At 47.4% G+C, this 25,166-nt stretch overlaps 1 protein-coding gene and 1 long non-coding RNA gene across 8 annotated transcripts in view; both read left to right on the forward strand.

Moving 5' to 3' along the window:
- Nucleotides 1-25,166, forward strand: part of LOC146809833 (histo-blood group ABO system transferase 1-like) — a 691,528-nt gene that overhangs the window by 528,131 nt on the left and 138,231 nt on the right. For all 7 annotated transcript variants that reach the window (XM_085616684.1, XM_085616687.1, XM_085616688.1 and 4 more), the window contains one exon: nt 15,300-15,434. In XM_085616684.1, the coding sequence (XP_085472810.1) occupies nt 15,300-15,434 (135 nt within the window). The remainder of the gene's footprint in view (nt 1-15,299; nt 15,435-25,166) is intronic.
- On the forward strand, nt 9,153-9,876 carry LOC146809834 (uncharacterized). The gene is made up of 3 exons (XR_014966491.1): nt 9,153-9,246; nt 9,351-9,407; nt 9,488-9,876. It is a non-coding gene; the product is annotated as an uncharacterized LOC146809834 (long non-coding RNA).

Below are 25,166 nucleotides of genomic sequence, written 5' to 3' on the forward strand. Positions count from 1 at the left end.
TCCTTACTGTTGCCAGGCAGAACACATACACACAGCAGAGGCGGACTGAGATGGTCAGGTCAGTAAATACTAACTTTCTAAAAGTAGTATTTACAAACCCAGGATATTAAAATAAACTTGACTACAAGAAGTATTTTATTATTCTGAGTTCAGGCATACTAAACTTGACACTTCTACCATGCTCTCTGAGTCCACTGGGGTCACAGCGTTGGCGTGATCCCGGCAGCCCATTCTGGCCTATGGAGAGCAGGTAGCCTTCAATAGTGAAGAACGGAAATGGCTGTAATTCACTACTAAGACATGCCACACACATCAGGGCATGTCCTACCTTATGCCTACAATGCACCCTGCCCTTGGGCCTACCAGAGGGGTGGCTAATATGTAGGTAAGGGAAGGTTTAGGGACTGGCAAGTGGGGGCACTTGTGCAGTCAGCGCGACGGTCCCAGACCGCGCACAGGGTCTGCGGGGGCAGACCCTAGACACACTTTACAAGGCCGCTTCCGTGGGTGGCGCAACCAGCGCTGCAAGCCCACCAGCAGCATTGGCATTCACAAGCCCTGGCACCCCTGGTGCACTTTACTGGGGACTGACAGTGAATCCAATAAACCAATCATGGACATCAATTACAGGTACACTTTACCTCGGGAGCACTTGCACTGCGGCACGGATTAGCCGTGGCGCAGTGCCCTGAGCGGACAACACCAGCAAAACAATCGAGGCACACCATCAAAAAGTGGAAGGGAAACTCACGCCAAGGTGCCAGGTCTAACACTCCCCCCGTTTTTTGATTTTCTACTTTTGTTTGAACATACGTAAAAAATATTGTTTTACGATTTGCTGAAGAAACGCTGCTTCTTTTTACATCCAAGAAGGAGTATTTCCCTCTTTTCACATATCTCGCATTTAACAAAAACTGAATAATCTGTACTTTGGCCCACAAATATCCTTCAGATGGCTTTGGACTGGCATCAGGTGGTGATAAGTGTCAGACTGAGTATTACTATACGCCATACCCACATGCCATTCCTTTAGTGCTGGGAGTGGTCCCTTTGCCCAGTTCATCTCTATTGTACACCTTGTAAGTATTAGCCCTGGTACTACCAAATGCCTTAAGGCCTTCGGGACATCCTTACAGGGCCGGACTGGCCGTAGCAGGCACCGGGCAATCCCCCGGTGCGCAGCACGGGTGGGTGCTGGTTTTGGGCCCCAGGGGTCCGTTTTTGTTACAGGGGGGGGGGTGCGGCCGAGCACTTTGCCAGGGCTGGTTTTCGGCCGATTTTGTTACAGGGCGGCCTGGCCAGGCCTGCATCCTGCATCCTTATCATAGCCCAGCAGCACTAGTAGGAGGGGGCTGGTTTTGGGCCCCTGGGGTCCGTTTTTGTTACAGGGGGGGGGTGCGGCCGAGCACTTTGCCAGGGCTGGTTTTCGGACGATTTTGTTACAGGGCGGCCCGGCCAGGTCTGCATCCTTATCATAGCCCAGCAGCACCAACAGGGGGGATGGCTCAATACGTTCACCAGTTATCTCCCACAACTTCTCAGGGCTGCGCCTAAATAGCAATGCACCCCCTGACAGGACCATGCTACATGGGCAAACCCTGCTTCCTCCTCCCCGCAGCAGAAAAAGCTAAAATTGTTCCTCAGTCCATAACCACACAGTAGGGCCAACATGTGATACACCTTATTGAGGTTTTTAAAATAGATTAACCAATGCCGACTATTCAGGGAAGTAGACTTGACAACTGAACAACATTGTTTGTCGCTAATTAGCAGTTCTAGGTCCTCCTACCAGTCCAGCCGGACTTTTGGGACTCCGGGGCCACCGCACATCTTGAGAGCGCACATACAATTTCACTATAATGCGCTGAGGTGTAGCCACCTGCTACTGGTAAGTCAATGCTGGCAACTCTGGATTTTCCAACAAGGTCTCCTCCAATAGTTTGTGCATCGTGTCTCGAACACTATAGTAATGAATCTGAGCCATGACAGTATGCTTGCCACCCTGCGCGCTTACCTGCTCCCAGCTACACATCTTCCTGAAGAGGAAGAAGTCGCCAATGCATCTCAGTCCCAGCCCCTACAATTCACCTGTCACCCACTCTCCTGGTCCACGGAGAATCACATGCACCGCTCCGGCAGCACCCACGGCGAGTAAATCAGTGATCCAGTCTGCAGCTCGGCATGCCACTTCCTAGAGTATGCCGCAGTATTCAATACATCAAAGGTATTATAGTGACGCATTGGCTTGTCAAACAATATCTTAGGCACTGAAAGAGGTGAGGCTGTGTCATGTTCAAGCCACAAGTGCAGAAAGTTACCCAGGCCGGGCAAGCAGTAGTGGGTAAATATACACTGCACGGCTCTATATTAGGCATCCAGGTCCGGGCCTTTTAACCCACCTATTCCATAGGGGATAGTTAGTGTGTCCCAGTTCAAGCGCGGTTGCGTCACAGCCCAGGCTAAGCAGCCCAACAAAGTTTGCAAATTATGAAATACAGCACTGGACAGAAGGATCTGGATGTTTGTGAATAGAAACAAGAATCTGAGTAGCACCACCATCTGCATTATGGTGATGCAGCCACTAATCGACAGGGGTAACTGATCCAGCGGTCGACCGCCTCCGTGAGCTGCTGCAATGCCCTGCCATAATTATCCAGCATTACCACAGACGGGTCCATGTAGACCTGTATACCCAAGTACTGCACCGAATCTGTCATCCACTGCAGTGGGTACTCCATTTGTACCGGCGTTGTAGGTGCGATAAGCGGGCATATAAGGTACTTATCCCAGTTAATACGCATGCTGGAATGCCCACCAACAGCACAGCCTCCCGAAGAACAGGAAATAAGCTATGTGCTGTATTCTGCACATATAGGAGTGTATCGTCTGCATAAGCAGAAATGATCAGATTGTAGTACAGGAAGCGAATCCCCTGGCGTGCATGATATTTGTGTAGTGCTCAAGCCAGCAGTTCAGCCACCAGGGCATACAGCAGTTACCACAGAGGACAGCCTAGTGCCCCTCATAATATATATGGCTCCCGAGACTACCTGTTGCAAGGTGGAATATTATGAGGTATGACTGGGAGGACTTACCATGCAATATTCTCACAATACACAGAGATGATCCTCTGATTCAACAAAAATAATCCTTCACTCAGTCCTGGTAGTGTGGCAAAGAGAAGTCAGGCTTTACTGGAGGAAAAAGTGTTAAGCATTTTACAGTACCATTATGGTGCATAAGTAATTCAGAGGACTTGAAAGAAATCCAACACCAATTTATGAAAACAGAGCTTATTTTTATAGACACCCAAAAAAACTTTGGGGCATATAAACAAGGGCCTTATCTCCGCTTTTTTGGCTTTAAAAGCCCAAAAAGCGGAGATAAGATTATCGCCCCATTTACAAGTGGATGCGAAGATGCATTAGCGCATGTTAGCACCCGTTTTCCTGACACATCACTGGGCGTACCCCTGATGGACTACCTTGTAAATTATTGCTAAATACACCGCAATATTTACAAGGTGGCCCTCAGGATTTTAGCAGACGTTAGTTTTTTTCGCCAAACACTAACGTCTGCTAAAATCCTGACTTAGCTATACTTACCATTGGTGGTGGATTATCCTGCTACGACCACAGGGTCGTATCAGCAAGGTTATTGCTGTTTTCAATGGAACATCGCTGAAAAACCAGCGATGTTCCATGGAAAATATCTCTATCGCTGGGATAATTATCGCCATTGCACTATGAGTTGTTAATACAGCGCTAGCATGGCGATAATTATCAGCGATAGCCGGCGATAAACATTTTTACGCTGAGGGCTGCCAGCGATAATTATCCCTGCCGTTTGGTAATATGCCCCTTTGTATCATACATACAACCGGAGTTGTGGTTTTTTAAAGAGTTTAAAAGTAAATGCACTTTAAATTCACAAACTGGTTCCATTGAAGTCAGTGGGGGAAAACACAAGTGACTCTCGAACGGTCACTTGCAGGGTGAGTTCAAATCAACCCTCTTGTGGATTGTTACTTTGTTATCTTGCCTAGGGAGTCGGGTGCAGAGTTGACTTGGCTGTCCTTGGTACTGAACGGGATCCATGGGAGCTGTCAAACTTGCAGCACTTGACAAAACCACACTTGGAGATGGAGTTCCACTCTACCCGTGAAGAGTAGAGGCCTTTGGGGTCCTAGGCCCTTGTTTCAACAGCTGGATTTCTTCTACCTTGCTCGTCGGCTCCGGGTGCAGAGGTAGCTTGCAGCTGTCAATCACCGGGGCAGGTCACCAGACACTCGACAACTCTAACTTCAGGATGCAGGAACACAGCCAAGCTGCCATTGCCGACGTTAGTCGCTGTGAGGTGCTCTCGGGCTGGAGATGTTGTTCAAGGGGTCGATCACCCGACTGGCGTTCACCAAGCCTTGGTCCACGGTTACTTCAGCGGCTGGAGGTTGACAGGAATGGAGTAGCGGCTTGAAACTTGGTGAAAGCTTGGCTACCACTCCAGCCTTGCAGGACACCACTCCTCTTAGGGCTCTTTCTCGACAGGCCCAGCGGGTCACAAGTCTTGTCACGCAACAAGTCGATTTTCCTGCAGCTTGCAGGAGACTGGTCCTACCACTCCAAGGGAGTCTGCTTCGGTTTCTGGTATCCACTGGAGCCCCTTTTGCTGGCAGCAATGAGCTTTTGCCACAGACACACGTCGAACACATGGTTACAGTATATGGTCTCTTCAGGGCAGACTCCAAAGTCCTGTTGTCGATGATGGCGTATTCTTTGTGCCTCTTCTCGGATTCAGAGTCAGAACTGAGTTTCTGTTGTCAGGGGAGCCCCTTAAATCCTAGTTTAGGGGGAGTTAAGTGGGCGAGGGACAGTGGCCAATGGGCTACTGGTCCCTTCGACAAACCTGCCCCTGAGTTGACAACACCATGTGGGTATACATCACCTTTCTACCCAAAGTCCTCTAATTCAGGGTGATCCAACATGGCAGAACCTTTCCTTGGCTGTACAGACCTCCTAGCCCAACCTAAAGTGTGGCTAGCCTTTTGGATGTGTATGCATTCTGACTAACTAATTTTCCCACTTGTTGGGCTGGACAAGGCGGGAAGGGCTTTGTGCTTGAGTGGGGGACAAGTAATTGCACATCAAGGGCGGTGAAAGACTTTAATGCTCACTGCTTTGACTGTAAACACTAGCCATTCTGGGAAGAAGGAGGTGTGACCTCCTTCCTGCCTAGGCCTTTGCCTCTGTCCTTGGAAAGTGCTATCACATACCACCAGGAGGGCAAACTCTTGTCTTTGCCACTTGGGGGAACCCACCAAGGCACTGGACCACTAAACTTTAGGTGAACACACACTCTAGGTGGCACCTACATGCATGCCATCTCACCTTCGACACGCAAATCGTGTTGGGTTTGAAAAAGCACAGTGTTTGACACCAAGAATGACACAATTCGGTCGTTACATACTGGAGCTGGCTATCTCGAGTTTTTTTGGTAGCCAGCCCTTGTTACTCGATGGATTATCGGTAACTTACATTAAAACCTTGTTTCACAGGGATACCGTATGGACATGTGTATAAACATTGATATCAGCACCTTTATTATAATGCACTCTACCTCCTGGGCTAGGGAGAACAACCTTAAAAGTATCCTACTTATATTAAGGTAGTGGTGTGGCTCTAAAGGCACATGGTGTGTGCAGAGTCACTCTCGAGCAGACAGGCTGCTAGTGCAGGGCTGCAATGGCAGACCTGCACACTTACTTTTACTTGGATTGCATAGGGTGGCACAACCAGTGTTGCAGCCCTGGAGACCCCTTTACCACCCTTGCCTTGGGTACCGCTGGTTTGATATACTAGGGTCTTGTAAGGACACAAACTACTTTGCTAATTGGGTGTACCAATTCACATCACTTTTAGGGGAAAGAGCACGGGCACACGGGCTTGGTTAGCAGGTCCCAGTGCATGATGAGAGTCAAAAACCAGCATCTAACAGTCTAAAATGGGAGGCAACTGCAAAGAAGCCCAGTTTGCTACACCCACCCCCCGTTCCAGCCAACACGCCCAGGTGACTCAACCCACCCCAGGGAGAGTAATCCGGGCTTGTTAGGTGAGGAAGAAGTAAGCAAACTGGCTTGTTTTTTGTGCAGGGTCTATTCTGCCAGCTTGTTACAGTCCCTCCCCGGTCCACCGCAGCCAGCCCGTGCTGATTGAGTGGAGGGAGGCGTGACTGACAACACTCACTTCTGGGTAGCCGCCCCCGCCTCCATTTTTTACCAGGGTGACGGTCTAGGCTTCAGGAAGTTCTTCTACCAGCCCAGTGAAAAGGGGCCGATGGCGCGGAAGCGCAGTTAATTCCTGTTCTCAGCTCACAGCTACTCATGTTGAAGGTTAGCTGTGTAGTTATTTTCTGCGTTAGCGCCTTTGTCTGATGCAAGCTTCATTTTTAGCCAGCACCAACTGTTACTGTGTTTAGCCTGCACTAATTGAATATGTGTTTTTAAACGTGCACTTATTGAATCTGTGTTCGAAGCCTGCACCATTTGAAACGCTACCTTTCCATTCAATTTGGGAAACGTTGTGCGCTCAAAAAATAACATTACTGTCACGAAAGATTCTTTGCACATGTTCTTACCTGATCTGACTCCGATTTAGGGGGCCAGCTTGTTACAGTCCCTCCCCGGTCCACCGCAGCCAGCCCGTGCTGATTGAGTGGAGGGAGGCGTGACTGACAACACTCACTTCTGGGTAGCCGCCCCCGCCTCCATTTTTTACCAGGGTGACGGTCTAGGCTTCAGGAAGTTCTTCTACTAGCCCAGTGAAAAGGGGTCGATGGCGCGGAAGCGCAGTTAATTCCTGTTCTCAGCTCACAGCTACTCATGTTGAAGGTTAGCTGTGTAGTTATTTTCTGCGTTAGCGCCTTTGTCTGATGCAAGCTTCATTTTTAGCCAGCACCAACTGTTACTGTGTTTAGCCTGCACTAATTGAATATGTGTTTTTAAACGTGCACTTATTGAATCTGTGTTCGAAGCCTGCACCATTTGAAACGCTACCTTTCCATTCAATTTGGGAAACGTTGTGCGCTCAAAAAATAACATTACTGTCACGAAAGATTCTTTGCACATGTTCTTACCTGATCTGACTCCGATTTAGGGGGCCAGCTTTTTACAGTCCCTCCCCGGTCCACTGCAGCCAGCCCATGCTGATTGAGTGGAGGGATGTGTTATGTTTCAATGGGGTAACCCGATAGACCACTGGACTCGGGTGTATAGATTGGTATATGAAAAAACAGTCACAGTGGAGCAGTTTATCTTAATAAAAACACAAGTATGTGAGTATACACTTAAATCGAGTTATGACAACACCTTATTGCCCCATGCACTCTTTTAAGAAAGGTAGAAATGTCCGTGATCAAGTAGTAAAATCCTTTTTGGACACACCGCCTAAGCCAACAATCGAATCAATGTGGCAACTACCGGCACCAGTAGGCCATGTCAAATGTGGACAATGTAAAGCCTGTGGTCTCACTATTGAAACTAAAGTGTTTCAATTGAACAATTGCACGGTGCCCCTAAAAACATTGACAAATTGTAACACTAAGAATGTGATTTACGCCATTGTCTGTCCCTGCAATAAGATATATGTGGGTCAGACCACTCAGAGGATTAAATGCCGTATCCTACAACACTGTAGCAGAATAAGATGCAATACCACGGGGGCCCCCATGGTTGAACATTTTTCAGCATTTAATCACCCCCCTGAATCGATGAAATGGCTAGTTCTGGAGGCCATCACTCTGGGTATCAGGGGAGGCGACCTGGGAGCAATCCTCAACACTCGTGAATGTAAATGGATGGACAGGTTTGACTCTGTCCTCAATGGCCTTAACGAACTTGACGCTACGTATGCACAATTATCCCTGTTGAATAACACCTAGCCTAAAATATGGGGTAATCTTGACCATCCATAATCATTTGCTGCATGACACATTTTTTCCGCCCCTGGAACCTACTATTGCCTTGATTCCCTTTCAAAATCTGAACTACACTCTATCTAGACATATATTGTTATCTTGTTGAGGGCGATTTATCTCTGCTTCAGAATGTAAGCTGCTTTTGCAGTCAGGTCACTACCTCGTTGCATACATTTTAAATAGGATACGTTAATGCTTGCCTCTATTTTATATGCTGCTCTATGATTTGTTTTTCATGTTCATGGTTTCCAAGCTGACGTACATTTGACTAAGTGGCTTTACCTATTTTTTGCATTAACGCACAACGCTGAAAATATTATGCTTCAATGTTGTAAACAAGAAACTTAGAGTGTAAGCTGTAACACAGCAGTTTCAATTGACACATTTAAGTGCCCTTCGCGCGCCTTTGAACGCTGTCTGTCGATCACGGGTTAACACTTTCAGTTTTGCAGCATCTGAGCTTTCAGCTGCGTTGTTACAGACACACCCTCTGCCCCGGTCCAATGGGCTCGTCACGTGCCTCTTGCTGACGTACTTGTTTTCGTCAGTTACTTAATGAGCGACCTGACACTTCCCAGGGTTAGCTGTCAGATGTTGTCGACGCTACCTGGGAGGTATGTCATGCCGCGGAGCAAGCGCGCGTCTTCCAAGAGATTGCAATTCACCGCGCTTCTCACTTTCTTTTTGCTCCACTAAGAGATTAAAAGCTGCCCCTCTTCACCTCTCCATTTGCTATTCTTCCGTTGTTGGCCACATCGTAGTTGGGTTGAGTTATAATAAGAACCATATGTAATTAGTTTCCATGCTTTAGAGCCGTTAGGCGGTTTTATATATTTTTTCAAGTTTTGATTTTGTGAAACGCTGCGAGCTTAATCTCTCATCTTCGCCTGCCTCATACTTATTGTCCGGGCTTTCAGAGGTTGGGGCTTGTTACGTGTTAAGTCCATAACACGCTGGATGTTCTTCTTAAATTTAGCGGATTCATATCCTCCAAACCCCGCAGCGCTGCCCATAGTTACCCTTGATGTCCCCTCACGGTGACTCCCTTTTTAGACATTTTTAGATACATTTGCCCCCATAGTTTTCCCGTCACTTGTGTGGGTCCTTTGATGTTTGTACCTTATTTGGTTTTGGTACATCTTCAAACTAAGTGGTGATTTGAAATTCAATTTCTTTACCCCCCCAGCGTTGGTTACTTTTGAACCACTGCCCACTGTGATTCATCACATACCGACAAGAATATTGCCATCAATAGCACCGGTTGTTCAACATTGAATGGTGAGTAATACACCATCTTGCTTTGGCCAACAGGCCCCAATTGAGACCTCATACAGATGTACAATCTCCCCTTGTTCCGTCTTTTTGTTTTTGTTTTGTTTTAGGAGCCGTTCGGGCCCACTCCACAAATAATCCAGCATGAGTTTTCCTTGCTGTTGCTGGTAAATATCATCTTATTTCTACCTCATGACAATTAATGATCCTAGAGACACACCGTATTAATACTACTCATTATCTCTAGGTGTAAGTCCTTCTTCCCTACCCCCCGCTGGTCCTGAAGAAGACCCCGCTTCCAAGATTTCCTAATTGCTGGCTCGATTAGGGGTCGAAACGTCGACGACTTTTCCCTTTGTTTAATACACAAGACTGACAGTGATTGTACAACTGCTTTTCTTGCTAATGTTATTGCATTTGTGTTATTGCCATTCGAGTGGCAGGTTAGGTCTTCAAATTCATTTTGGATGTTCTCAAACACACGACCTTCCCCTTCACTTTGTCTGCACTTATCCCGATTTATGTTGCACTTTTCACTTCACTTACACCCGTAGTAATTGAAAATGATGATTGTGACATGCATTTGTCTATTTAATAGGTTGAAATGTTGACCCTTTTCTATGCTGAATATGATTAAATGAGGTCATTTGTGTATCTCAATAAGGTGTTGTCATAACTCGATTTAAGTGTATACTCACATACTTGTGTTTTTATTAAGATAAACTGCTCCACTGTGACTGTTTTTTCATATACCGATTGAGTGGAGGGAGGCGTGACAGACAATACTCACTTCCGGTTAGCCATCCCCGCCGCCATTTTGTACCAGGGTGACGGTCTAGGCTTCAGGAAGTTCTTCTACCAGCCCAGTGAAAAGGGGCCGATGGCACGGAAGCCGCCCGAAGGCGTGCCAAAGGCAAGCCCGTCTGCACCCGTCTGCGCCAGTCTGTAGCCAGACACCAGAAACGCTGCCCCTTTCACAAGAGGTGGGCCAACCTACACCACTAACAAGCTGTTAGCTTTGAGAAATGGAGTGAACAACTGCAGATCGCCCTGCGGTATCACTTTCGAGGGGCCTTTCTGCTGCTTTAACTGTGGCTTTAGTGCCACTCCTACACTGCCATCACGCAAACATCACTCTCAGCATAAAAATACGATTAAGATTTTTAACCTTAACTGCCGTTCGCTAGCTAAATACTATGCTGACATCTACGACCTGCTGGAGGACGCCTCCCCTGACATCCTCTTTCTTACCGAGACATGGCTCTCGGAAGACATGACCGCAGAACCTAGTCTGGCGCTTCCTGCAGGTTATAGCATTCTCACTCTCAATAGGGCCTCGAGAGGAGGGGGCATTGCTATTATTCACAAATCTATCTACCCCTGCACCCTCACTAGGCAGACTATACCCGGAAGGGAATGTGCCCTCTTTGAGGTCACACAAAGCCAAAATTATACCTTGTCAGGGCTTTTGATTTATAGGCCCACTGGGCCATCTGCAGACTTTAAGGCAGCTCTTGCAGAGGCAGTCAGCATATTGGCAGTTAATGCCGCCAACTTTACAGTCACTGAGGATCTGAATATTCATCTAGACAGATTAGACGACCCTGATGTGACAAATTTCATAGCAGATATGGCAGCTTGCCAGCTGGTTCAACTGGTGTCGAACCCTACTCACACGGCCAGTCATCTGCTGGACCCAGTTTTCTCTAATATACCTACACTGTCAGTTCTCACCCCCATCCCTATGGGGTGGTCTGACCACTACTTGGTCCCTATGCTCCTTCAAGAGATAATCCCCCCACAATATAAGGCCCAAACATCCTCACTCAAACGCCCCTGGCGCAAGCTCAACTGGGATTCCTTTCAGGACCGCCTGTCTACCACTTGCCCCAGCTTCCCCAATGATCCTAATAAGGCATACAAGGCCTTAACAGATTGGATCAGTCAGCCACTTGATGGCCTTATCCCTGAGAAATGGTCACTCAATCGTAAATCCAGGACTAGACCGTGTTACAATAGCGACCTAGCTAATTTACGCAAAGAGCGCAAAAAGTTGGAACGTATCTGGAGAAAGGATTTCCACACCGCTGCGAAAGACAACTATCGAGCGGCAGTCAAAGGCTACCACAGAGCCATTCAATCGGCTCGAGCAACGTTCTATGCCGACCAAATCCGTAACAGCGACAACCCGGCAAAGAGCATATTCTTGATACTCTCCAGCTTGAAGGCTCAGCAGACCAATACAGGACAGAAGATCCAGTCCAACGAGCAGTGCGAGGACCTCGCCTCTTTCTTCATTAGGAAAGTAGATAACATCTATAAATCCTTTTCCACTACTGCTATCACCCCTCTAGCTGCAGGACGTGAGCAGATTGCCTATACCTTGGTGTCTTTCCCACCAATCTCCACAGACCAGCTGCTCGCTCTCTGCAGGAAAATTAAATCTGGCTCACCCGCTGATCCTCTTAAACCTGATCAATTTAGGCAAGTGTTTCCCGCGATTATGCCCTCCCTGAGGCAGGTAATCAATTTATCGCTCTCCACAGCAATTGTGCCCAAGATATGGAATCAGGCCAAGGTGCTACCTCTACTTAAAAAAACCTCTGCTTGACCCGGCCAAACCTGAAAACTATCGCCCAATCTCCTTACTCCCCTGGGTAGCCAAGACCACGGAGGCGCATGTCAACTCACTCCTCTCCGACTTCATGACCAAGAACAACACGCTGGACCCCTCCCAGAGTGGTTTTCGACCTGGTCACAGCATGGAGTCTGCCCTCCTGGCTGTGACCGAATAACTTTGGTCTGCTTTAGACGCTGGGCAAACGTCGGCACTGATCCTTTTAGATCTCAGTGCCGCGTTTGACACAGTGTCCCATGCCATCCTGTTACAACGCCTGGAGGAAACAGGGATTGTTGGCCTGGCCTTGAAATGGCTTACATCGTTTCTCAGTGAGAGGTCATTTGTGGTCACTGTTCCCCCTTTTGCCTCTGGCGCACACCCTATTAAACAAGGTGTCCCACCGGGTTCCTCCCTCCGTCCCCTACTATTCAATCTTTATGTTCAACCACTGGCCACGGTGGCTAGAAATAGGGGTCTGACCATGGTCTCCTACGCCGACGACACTCAGCTGGTGGTGGCACTCTATAGTGACAACAAGAAGGACGCCCAAAATGCAATGCAGCGCGCGCTACGAAATTCGTTTTATTTATTTAATTGTTTACTTACCTCCAATTATCAATATTCCAGTTTTTAGTACCCCCCGCCCTGCCTCTCTGCCCCACGGAACTCCCTCTACGGGCCGCGGCTGCTACTGAGTATGTATGTTTCCATGATATAATTCTTGTTCCATCACATAAAAGAGATTAATAAAAGGAATATAAAGGAAATGTATGTTGGTAAATATAACGTAGCCACTGTTTCCTTGCGATGGTCTGCCTTTAATTTAATGGATGTGACAAATGAAAATCAAGCACACAGGCATGATAAAATACTATGTCAAGGAGAGATGTAAATATAAACTCATACTTTTTAGAGGCTTTATGTGAGTGCATGTCTGAAACCTGAAACGCGAAACCAATGTAAAGTCCTTTCTTAAGTGAGTATCTTGAAAGTAAATAGAATTAAAAGTAATTTCGGACTGGCAAATCATTGCGTTTATTTGTACCCTGAATTGCTGGTGAAACATTTTTAAATGTGGTTGCACCTAAAACACACACTTACATCGTGCTTCTACTACTGCAATGGAAAGAGTTCATTTAGGTGTGTATTTACAAAGAAAATCATGCAAATAAAGCCTTCGTTTAGGAGCACTCGGAAAACAGCGTCTTGCATTTGACCTCGGTCGTTGAATGCATAGCAAACGTGACAAGATAAGAACAAAATTTGCAGGCCTGGTTACAGAAACAAATAAAAGCCTTAGTTTAAGTGTTGGTTTTGCAATTAAATCACATACACTTAATTAAAATTAATGTTGCACCAGCAAATTAGAATAAATTCAGTATGTTCAAAGTATTTAACTTTGATTTGCTGGTGCAACATTACATTTAATTAGGAATGCGTGTGAATTACTTTTACAACATGCGCTTAAACAAAGGCTTGCATCGCTTCATTTTGGTTGTAAACATGCACACAAATAAAGTCTTTAAATTCAAGTGATAAAAGTGTGATTTAGCCACATAGTTTGCAAATCAATCATGGGCACTCAGAATTACAAGTATATCCTACCGATGCGGGACCTAAGTGTTGACGTACACCAGTCATGTGCAAAATGCGTGTGAATGACTTTTACAACATGTGCCGAATCAAAGGCTCTGTATCGCTTGATTTTGTTTGTAAACATGTACCAAAATTAATTCTATAAATTGAAGTGATAAAAGTGTGATTTCAGCACGCGTTTTGAAAGTCAATCACCGGCATGTAGAACTACAAATATATCATACCGATGCCGAGCCTGAATGTTGACATACACCAATCATGTGTAAAATAGCTAAATTGGAAAACAGCATCTGGCATTTGACCTCGGTCTTTGAATGATTAGCAGATGTGATAAGATGAGAACAAGATTTACAGGCCTGTTTACAGAGGAGCTTGGAGTAGTGAGTCAATCAATCAATCAATCATAGCATTTGTAGAGCGCGCTACTTACCCGTGAGGGTCTCAATGCGCTGGGGGATGCTGCTACTGCTCGAAGAGCCAGGTCTTGAGGAGTCGTCTGAAGGTCAGTAGGTCTTGGGTCTGCCGTAGGTGGATGGGGAGGGTGTTTCAGGTCATGGCGGCGAAGTGGGAGAATGATCTGCTGCCAGAGGTCGCTCTTCGGATGCGGGGGGACTGTGGCCAGGGCGAGGTCGGCGGAGCGGAGCTGGCGGGTGGGTGTGTAGAAGCTGAGTCGGCTGTTGAGGTACGCTGGTCCGGTGCTGTGGAGTGACTTGTGTGCGTGGGTGAGGAGATTGAAGGTTATCCTCTTGTTGACGGGGAGCCAGTGCAGGTCTCTAAGGTGGGGTGTGATGTGGCTGCGGCGAGGGATGTCGAGGATCAGGCATGCAGAGGCGTTCTGGATGCGTTTAAGCCATTTCAGGAGTTTGGCTGAGTCTCCTGCGTAGAGGGTGTTTCCGTAGTCCAGCCTGCTGCTGAGAGAAAACAAGAAAGCTCATGTTAAAGTGCACTTTAACAAAGAAAAAAGTAGTTCCTGAAACAGATTCTAAAATTAAAGCAGTGGGGGGATAGTTTAATTGGTCCATTCTCTCTAGGAAGGTTAAACCCTGGAAGAGGCATGACAAATGCATGCCATGGACAAATTGGGATAAAAAATGAGTGATGATGGAGACAACAAATGGGAAGTCTATGGGTGGGCTGAAGCCCACAAAGTATATACAACATGCCTCTTTAAGACAGCGCATGCGCTGTTTAGAAAAGACTTAAAATGGTACCTGTCACCCTTTAATGTTTTTACTGTTGAGTAAATGTGTGCCGCAACTGCGTGTACTTACGCAGAAGTAAACTTCAACAAGGTTTGCGATGTGAGAGGATGAAGGTGAGGGTTTGTGAACGCACACAAACTTGTAAGATTGTGAACAAGCAAAAACACCACTCTGTCCCTTTCCCATCCTGGATATTGTTGGAATTTTACTCTAGAAAAGAAATGTAGTAACTGTCTTTCTAGAGTTAGAAGGGGAATGGAAAACTCAAAGACTTCGTGGGGTGTAGGGCAGAGGTTTCTTCACAGGAAAAAGTGCATTTTTGCTTTTGGCTCCTATTCCTAAATGTGACTGTTATTTCTTGCGTACAAGTCTGCGTTGTGGAAACTGCAGATGCCGCATGCCATTCCCATTATTATGCCTGGAAGGCACTGACTGTTGCAGCTTTCAGGTGTTACTAAAAGTTCCCAAAAGTTGAACATGTACACCTGTGTGCCAGAGTTTCTCAGTGAGTGTAAGTGTATGACTACCTGTAGGTGAGAGTGAAGACATTGTTAGCTACACTGCTCTTACAAACCTTAAAGCAGTTGTTGTAACAAGAGGTTTTCACTGCCATTCTAACTGCCCCCTCTTGTTTGTTTTAGAAACAAAAAGGTGACGATTCTCACTCCCTGGCTGGCTCCTGTGGTCTGGACTGGGACTTTCAACAGAGACATTGTGAACCAGCAGTTTAAGGACAAGAACTGCACCATAGGCCTGAGCGTGTTTGCACTTGGCAGGTATGATCAGGTGTGAAATTATTCCTTTTGCATTGTTTTAACATGGTTCATGTGCACTCAAGTAAAGATAAATCTTTCAGGGTGAAGGTGAGTGCATTCTAACCCTGGGTGCAGCAGGCGTATTGACTCTTCACGAAGTTCCACGGCGTTGGAAAACAACTCAGTGGAACTTCGCTACGCGCACTCGCAAAGTAATAACAAGCATTTGCAATGCAATAGGTCTCGCATTTATAAGAGTTTGAGCTATTGGCATTGTAAAATTACAATGCCTTTTATTTATGTTTTGGTTTTAAAACAAATAAAAGGCATTGTCATTTATAATGTCAGTAGCATAAACTTGCATAAAAGCAGTGTGCGGCGTGCAGCAGTGTGCGGTGTGCAGCAGTGTGCGGCGTGCAGCAGTGTGTGGCGTGCAGCAGTGTGAGGCGTGCAGCAGTGTGAGGCATGCAGCAGTGTGCGGCATGCAGCAGTGTGCGGTGTGCAGAAGTGTGTGGCGTGCAGCAGTGTGTGGCGTGCAGCAGTGTGTGGCATGCAGCAGTGTGTGGCGTGCAGCAGTGTTTCGTGAAGCAGTGTGAGGCATGCAGCACTGTGTGGCATGCAGCGGCGTGCAGCAGTGTGTGGCATGCAGCAGTGTGCGGCGTGCAGCAGTGTGCTGCGTGCAGCAGTGTCGTGCAGCATGCAGCAGTGAGTAATGCAGCAGTGTGCAGCAGTGTGTGGCGTGCAGCAGTGTGTGGCGTGCAGCAGTGTGCGGCATGCAGCAGTGTGTGCAGTGCAGCAGTGTGTGGCGTGCAGCAGTGTATCGTGTAGCATTGTGCGGCGTGCAGCAGTGTGTGGCGTGCAGCAGTGTGTGGCGTGCAACAGTGCGTGGCGTGCAGCAGTGTTTCGTGTAGCAGTGTGCGGCATGCAGCAGTGTGCGGCGTGCAGCAGTGTGCTGCGTGCAGCAGTGTGCTGCGTGCAGCAGTGTGTGGCGTGCAGCAGTGTTTCGTGTAGCAGTGTGAGGCATGCAGCACTGTGTGGCATGCAGCGGCGTGCAGCAGTGTGCAGCGTGCAGCAGTGTGCGGCTGCAGCAGTGTGCTGCGTGCAGCAGTGTTGTGCAGCATGCAGCAGTGAGTAATTCAGCAGTGTGCAGCAGTGTGTGGCATGCAGCAGTGTGCAGCATGCAGCAGTGTGTGCCGTGCAGCAGTGTGTGGCGTGCAACAGTGTTTCGTGTAGCATTGTGCGGCGTGCAGCAGTGTGTGGCGTGCAGCAGTGTGTGGCATGCAGCAGTGTGTGGCGTGCAGCAGTGTTTCGTGTAGCAGTTTGCAGCGTGCAGCAGTGTGCGGCGTGCAGCAGTGTGCGGCGTGCAGCAGTGTGTGGCGTGCAGCAGTGTGTGGCGTGCAGCAGTGTGTGGCGTGCAGCGGCATGCAGCAGTGTGTGGCGTGCAGCAGTGTGTGGCATGCAGCAGTGTGTGGTGTGTAGCAGTGTGCGGCGTGCAGCAGCGTGCGGTGTGCAGCAGTGTGCGGCATGCAGCAGTGTGAGGCGTGCAGTGGGAGGGGGAGTGGGAGAGGGGGGGAGGGAGAGAGGCGGGAGAGAGGTGGGAAGAGGGAGAGAGAGGGGGAAGAGGCAGGGAGAAAGAGAGAACAAGAAGAAGAAGAGAGAGAGAGTTAGGGCGAGAGAGAGAGAGGGAAGATGGAGGGAGGGAGCGAAAAGAGAGAGTGATTGCGTGTGTGTGTGTTTAGTTAAGTTATGCTGAATGTTTGCCCAGCACTTTATGCACTCTGTAAGATTAACTCAAAGCCTTCAGGAGGGACAGGCGAAATGAAACAGAGGAACAGAGACAGGGGAAAAGAACAGATATGGAACTGAGGAAGAAAGTACAACCTTTAGGGATGGAGTGGTTTTCTCCAAAAAAAGGTATGGACTTGTCTGAAGCCTGGGTGTTGCTGAGAGTTTTGTTCTGCGCCTGCGTTTGCCTAGATCTTACACAGAGTGTTTTTATATCTGTTAATTAGTTCTTCTCATTAATACACTTAAAATGTTTCAGTGAAAAATAAATTATCATTTTATGAATCAGTTGTTTCCTAATAGACAGATACCCCAATAACATATGTGAAACAAGATATATACAATATTGCACGTGAGGTGATTACATAAGAAGGAAGAAACTACACGTACCCACAGGAGTCAGTAAGAAAAGTTCACTCGTGTGTGCATTAAACGTGGGCAAATCTATATCACAAGGATAGAAATCTGACCACTGTGCTAGGTTTTTACTCCGAAATATTTTTCGCGAGGGCAGTGGGGCGGGGGGGGGGGGGACAGTGAATTGTTGCACGCAGGGGGCGCACGTGATTAAGGACAGCTGGTAGGCTGCACTAATGTACGGTTTCCTCTAGTTTAATGTTGTACCTGATAATGTGAGACGGAGAACTCAGCTGCAGAGCCGTGCTCAGCACACCCCCTCCTCACCCCTCCCCCGGGCAGCCGGGCTGTGCGCACTGTGTGGATATACCTGGACCACGACATCGGTGTTTGTAACAAACTGAGACCGGTCATACACTTGTCACACACCAGCTGCCATTAAAATGCCATTATCCCACCTTGATCAACACTGATCAGCACGGCACGTGCTTCATTTACTTAACACAACATATAGCGCTGCCGCCTCTCGTCAGGGGTGCCAAGCGCTACATAACTGTAATTTTAATGCAGTTCAATGCAGCGCCTAGGCGGATGCCGTCTTATTTCAGGAAGATTTGGAAATATATGCTATTTCCAGGAAGCCTGTTGTAGGCATATCAATTTCAACTATATCACGGAACAAAGAGATGGTCACGAGACGTCCTCGGGAGGCGCGTGCTGCCTCCTACCTGGCGATGTATCCGAGTGTGGGAGAAGTCAGATACTGCAACGACGCACAACTTAAAAAATAGGAAGAGAGAGGCTTAGATGGAGGCAACGGGGGCCTGGATGGGTTAAACAGAGAAGGGCAGAGAGAGAAACAAAGCAAGGTAGAAAGGGGAGGTGAAAAGAGAGAAAAAAACGAGCGAGGCATGCAAAAAGAATGGGAGAAAAAGAACAAGGGAAGTAAGACAAATATAGAGCTCAAAGAAAAAGGAAAGAGTGTGAGACAGAGAGCGAAGAAAGAGTAAAATGGAGAAAGTGAAATACAACCAAAGAGAAAAACAACGAATACCAGCGAAGAAAGAAATATAGGGGTCAAAATGAAGAGAAAGCGTGAGACGGAGAAAGGAAAGAAATAGAGAAAGTGGAATATAACGGAAAGAGGATGGAGTAAGATACAAAAAGAGAACGGGGAAAGAAGATGCAAAGTTAAAGAGGAAGAAAGAAAACAAGCGCGCACTGAAGCTGACGGAGTGGGAGGGGGAGTGGGGGCGGGCACGCAGGCTGCCAAATGGTGCGATGAATCACGGCTAAAGTGAAAGCAAACAAGTGGTTGCAGGACTCCAAATGGTGCGCGCGCCCGGACGGGTCACATGCACTGTAGTTGGAGGCCTGCAAAGCCACTGTTTGCACTTCCAAAACGCGCTTACTATAAGTCTCGCCAGAGCAGCGCTAAAGCGCTGGTCAGGCGAGACCTAAAAAAGGCACTTGCCTACCGTGGCTGCCTCCTCCTCGCCAGGGCCACTCTCCTTGCTCGTCCTCACTAACCCTGTATTAAATGGTAATAGCGCTATCAACTCTGTAAGAAGCGGACCATTTTAAGTGGGACCACTGATTTGAAGCGGATTAGTCAATACCTGTGTTTTTCTCAGTGTCTTCTTAGCAGTCTCTTTGCATCCAGTGTAAAGTCTCCATCCTGGGAGTTGGGGCATTGATTAGTTCACATGCTGTAAATACTCCGCACTTGACCTCCTCCCAGGGCCTCGTGCTAGGGGATTACAGTTGGAACCGTGGTTCCAGTGAGGAATGGAGTAGAACTAGGGGCGTTGGTAATTCTGGTTTCAATTCTCCTGTCTATTCCCACCTTATCCCCATCAGCAGCTCCCACCCCCATAGTTTCCCTTAGAGATTTCGACAGCTTTCAGCAGTTGGTGTCACTGGGAGTTTTCTCACGAATCTTGGTGGGGTGGTAACTGCGGTGACCGACAAAGGGAGCTTTTTCAGTGCTTAGAACCGCCTCCCCTGGAAACTAAACTGAGCGCTATCCTTTTCATGCAGAACATCGAAGACACTGCTAAATGGAAACATATTTTGGTCGAAATCCATCCATGCCAAATTTGATGTGTTGAACTAACCGCAAAAGGCACTGTGCTCTTATGCCAGCTAATTAGTCATCCTCTCCTTACACGACATGTGTTTACATAAGAACTAACGCCTGCCCGCGGGAGAGATTGCAAATGAAAAATGTTCTTTGTGTTGCTAAAGCCAAACACTTTGATACTGCATGTCAGCTGCTCTATCAATGATCCAGAGGGCAGGAAGAGTGCAATGCAAAACAAAAGGCACTATCACAAATGGCATGCGAAGTACGTGGCTTATGGCATAGCTATGGGTGACTGCAAGGGCCAACAAGCTTAAAAGAAGCAGTCTTGTCTATAAGGAAAATCATTTCACCACAGACTGGTGCCTTGCAAAACGAATATGACCAGATAGCAGTCTTAATGTCCGGTTACAACACGTGTGGCTATGGCTCATTCCCACCAGTCTTTCAGAGTTACCTGCTTATTTGGCTGTAGCCTGTCTTTGCATGGGCGTGGCCTGCCTTTTTGGAGTTTATTTCAGCTTGCTGCCTTCCCAAGCCATGGTGAATTTGCCAGTGCCGGTGCTGGGTGCAGTTGCCACAGTTTCCCTTTGCATTGTACATCAATCCCAGAATGGTGGCCAGTACACATGGATTTAGAGTCTGCTGGTATGATGGTGGTCAATGGTATATGTGCTGTTGGTTGGCTGCTTGATGGCTCCCGCTTAAAGATTCCTTCCTAGGAAATAGATGCGATATTTGACACTATTGCAAGATTGATCAGACAAGCCGGCCAGATCTGCATTTCACTGCCTTAATGATTGTTGAATGTATTGCTGGTGATAACAAGAAGTTGGATCAGTGCTTTACTCTTGCGCAAAATAAAAATGTAGATGGTTTCTCTTCTCTCATATTTTTAGCTGTTTTGCACCCTTGCTTCCATTTTCCTTCAAAATGTGCTCATCTCTGATGACCCCGGTGCAGTCGTCATGTGCCATCCTGCTCCTGATTTTGTCTTTCAGACTGACCTGGTCTATTTGCCAGTGCAATCTACCTGTGTCATGATGTACATTTCGACGGGCAATGCCCTGGATGTTGCTCTCCAACAGTCTTCCAGAGACTCATGGATGTAGTGTTACACACTTTGTGCTACTCATACTATCATGGGTGACTAAAGATCCCATGACCAGACTGCACACGGTCAAACATTGACGACAGATATCCTATAGTCATGGTTACCGATCGTTTTACCTGTGCCCCAGTAGATAAACTGACCTCTCATCTGCCTGTGAAAATGTGTGTAACTTGTCCAATTTCAGTAAATGTAAGAGGTATGTATGTGAAGCAAGGAAGTAGCCAGAAAATTTAAATACCCCCCACTTCAAACCGAAGCTCTTATGGCACCAAGCAAACAAAGCAAGTCATCTCAACCCTCCTAAGAAGAGCTCGCTTGTCTCTTTCATCCATGCATCTATCCTTCTATCCACCAGCTAATATCCTCAATTTCACCTTTATATTCCGTCATGCATTCAATCTTTCATCATTCAGTCTTTCACCTTCTGTCCATCCGTCCACCCATATTCAAACCTATTCATCCATCCATCTTTTCTGTCATCTACCCATCCATACATCCATACATCTACCCTTTCACTGCATCCATCCTTGCACTCAATCCATCTGTCTTCCCTTTCACTCATGCATCCATCCTTTCACTCAGCCATCCAATCATCCATCCTCTCACTCATCCTTCCACCCAACCACTCATCCATCCATTCATTTACACTTTCATACATCCATCCACTCACTAATCCATCCATGCTTTCACTCATCCATCCATCCATCCAACATCCCATTCACTCATCCATCCATCCACCCTTTAATTATTCCATCCACCATCCCTTTCACTCATCCATCTACCCTTTAATTCATCCATCCTTTCACTCATTCATCCACCCTATCACTCATTCATCCACCCTTTCACTCCATCCATCTACCTTTTCACGCCATGCATCCGTCCATTCTCTTTCACTCTTTCTCAGAAGAGACCCACCATGAACTCCAACCCCACTTTAGCTGCTAAAGCAGGGGGTTCATGACATCCTGATGCAAAGTAGTGCTTGGATGCATGATGGGTGTGGTACCCTTAGATGAGGACTCTCCCTATATACATGGGCCAAAAAGTTGTGAGGTGCTTCATAGGTTTAGTAGACGTCAGAAGTGGGCTGTCTCCCGTTCCCTGCATGCCCCTAGTGTTGCTGTCCAAACCTGTTGCCTTCTCTGTAAACTGTATGTGTCTGGGTTCGATTCCCTTAACTTTCGAAGGAGCAGCAAGAGCTCTTTATTTCCACCTTTCCTGATCTTTCCCTATGCTAAGCCAGTTCCAGCAGATCAGCCTATGGCCTTTCGCTTATTGCCTGAGCAAAGGCCTATGACCAAGGCCATTGCCATTGCACACACTTGCCAAACCAGCTTTGGAAATGCCAGTATGTCTGGCTTTAAAGGAATCTCGTATGGTAATATGAAGCATAGGAATGGATACTTATTTGTGTGGAAGCAAAGAACTGTAGAAGAGTAATATGGTGTAGGTTAAAAGGTCGGGTGACAGTTGCGATTATGAGCTAGACCTAAACATTCATGTAGGTTAATCACTGACCTCCTATCTGTGCTGCTGCCAGAGAAAATATACCATAGGTTTTCTAGTTATCTAAGACACCCAAATAGCATTACGTCATGTGTGTGTCCTTGAAATTGCAAGCTCAGGTAGCTGAATAAATAAACGAAATGTTCAGAGCAGTGTGGTGGGCAAGCGCTTTTTGTGTGGAAGCACACAACTTCTGTGTAATCAAAACATGTGCTCCTTACTCCCAAAATGTGGGAGGAGCCAAGGCTCCTCTCTAGTGATGCTCACATAATTGTCTGCGTGGGCTAAGCCAGAGCATAAAAAGGGATGGACTGCTTACTTATCTCCAAGATATTGTGTCCTGATGTGCTCAGTAAGAAAGAACTCAGCAAATAGATCTTGATTGCCTAAGAGGTTGTTTGGCTCCATTTAGCAAACTAAGTGGATATTGTAGGACGCCTGCCATCCCAAAGAAATCATTATGATGATCTACCATTGATAGCTGGTTGCCATGACTGCCTTAAGGTCACAGAAGTCCTTGGATCACCCAACTCTTTTCCTGCTGCTGCAGCAGCCTCCTGTCCTCCTTTTGACATGAATGTCTGAAAAACTGTAAAGGTGTTCCCCACACTGAGCCTGTTGTAGCATCCTCTCCCTTCTGTCCCTGCCAATTTCCGCCCCATCTCCCTCTTGCCATTTTTGGCTAAGGTGCTCGAGCGCCATGTCACCTGCGCTCTGAGCTCCTTTGTGGAGATGCATGGAGCTCTTGCCCCCCGCCAGGCTGGCTTCCGCCCCGCACACTCCACAGAGTCCGTTGTCATCTCGGTCCTGGACAACCTCAGGGAGGGTATGGATACCAATCAGCGCCAGGCCCTAGTGCTCCTCGATCTCTCAGCCGCCTTTGATACGGTGGATCACACCATCTTGCTTTCCCGTGTCAGGGCGGCGGGGATCGGGGGGACCGCTCTGGTCTGGCTCTCCTCCTTCCTGAGGGACCGCACCCAGGCTGTCCGCCTGGGTTACTTCACAGCGGACGTCCGGAAAGTTCAGTGCGGGGTTCCCCAAGGCTCTTCCCTTTCCCCCCTTTTGTTCAATCTGTATGTCGCCCCTCTTATCTTTTCCCTCCAACAGATGGAGGTCGCCGTATTTAATTATGCGGATGACCTCCAGCTTGTTTTCAATCTATCCTCTTCCCTCTCTTCTGTCCTAAACTTTCAATCTGTCATGCTCCATATCAGGGACTGGATGAACCACAATCACCTCAAACTCAATCCCGACAAGACCGAGCTGGTATTGACGGGTGGTTCATCCAGCCCCTGGTCTCCTCTTTTCTGGCCCCCCTCCCTTGGCCCCTCTCCTGTACCCTCTTCCTCTGTCAAAACACTAGGCATAAAAATCAATTCTCAACTCACCCTTCACTCCCAGGTTAGCTCTGTGGTATCTTCTTCTTTCCTTTCACTGCGCACTATACGCAGGGTGTCCCGTTTCTTCACTTTCCCCGCCCTTAAGCTCATCATCCTGGCCATGGTGGTGTCCCGCCTGGATTACGGCAACGCCCTATATGCCGGCATCCCCGCATATAGCCTGCGACGCCTACAGCAGATACAAAACCAGGCGGCCCGCCTGGCCTTCAAACTCCCTAAATTTCACCACTCTACCCCTCTTCTGAAATCTTTACATTGGCTCCCGGTGCGAGCTAGGGTCCAATTCAAGCTCGCTTCTATCACCTTCTTGGCCCGACTTGCCCTGACACCGGCGTTTATTTCTTCCGAGATCATTCCATACGTTCCCACCAGGGAACTACGCTCGTCCTCCCAGTCCCTCCTCTCCATCCCACGCTACCGGAGAAAGAAGTGGGGAGGTTCAAAATTTGCCACCCTTGCCCCGACCCTCTGGAACTCCTTTCCCCTTGAACTTCGCTCGATCACCCTGTACCCGCAATTCCGTAAACACCTCAAGACCTTCCTGTTCATGAAGTCTTTTGAATAATACGCCAGCAGCTTCCCCAGTCTTCTAGCCCAGGTCCCTGTTAACTATAGCGCCAAGAAACCGCTGGTAGACGTGCGCTCTATAAGTAATTTTAAACTCAAACTCAAACTCAAACTCTCCCCCTTATGTGACTGACCCTGAAGACACAAAAGGGATTAGTTCTCAGAAGCCCGCTCTATCTATGGACCCCACCGACAGTTGACATAGAGAGATTGCTGATACTTCCTAGATCAGTGCTGGTGTCTGTAGCACCACTGCACCTTGGGGCTCGAATCTCCAGGTCCTTGTATTTCCCTCCAGAATCAAACTGCAATTTGGCTGCTTTCCTCACCCTCACATCTTATTTTAAGCATTTTAAATACAAGTGAAGATACAAAATTTCCATATACTCTTACCTGGCTATCAATGTATCTTTAGCTAAATTAACACAGTTATAATGGAATTCACGCTTAACAGAAATAAAGTCTATTTTTGTTTCTAAAAATATGACACTAGCTGGACATTTAAGTAATTGTGTGGGATACAAATGTAAGCTGAAATAAACCTTCTACCATCCAACAACCCTTTAAAATTAAGTCTTAACTGTGCTATCCAACAATTTCCTAAAAGAGGAAGCTTAAAAAGTAATTCTTTTACAGTCAGTGAGGTTGCAGTTGTATCTGGCTGCTGTGGTTCCTGGGACAGCAGCAATATTTGTACAAGGGTTGCCCAGTTGAGCTAGAGTTGCATAGAACCGGCCTCACGTCTGTTGTTTTTAGGTCGAACTAGAGAGTGCAGCTGTCTCTTCGAGACCTGCTATAATCAGTCTTTGTGCATCAACTCCATCCCCTTTATTGCAAGTGCTTTTCATTTGTCTGTGTCAGTGTGCTTCAAAAATCCCTGCTTGCTAGTGGTCAGTCCTGCATCTTTGCCCCTCCTTTCTCTCTTCTGTTCCTCCCAT

This window comes from Triturus cristatus, chromosome 7 (genome assembly GCF_964204655.1).
Source record: "Triturus cristatus chromosome 7, aTriCri1.1, whole genome shotgun sequence".
Taxonomy (NCBI): domain Eukaryota; kingdom Metazoa; phylum Chordata; class Amphibia; order Caudata; family Salamandridae; genus Triturus; species Triturus cristatus.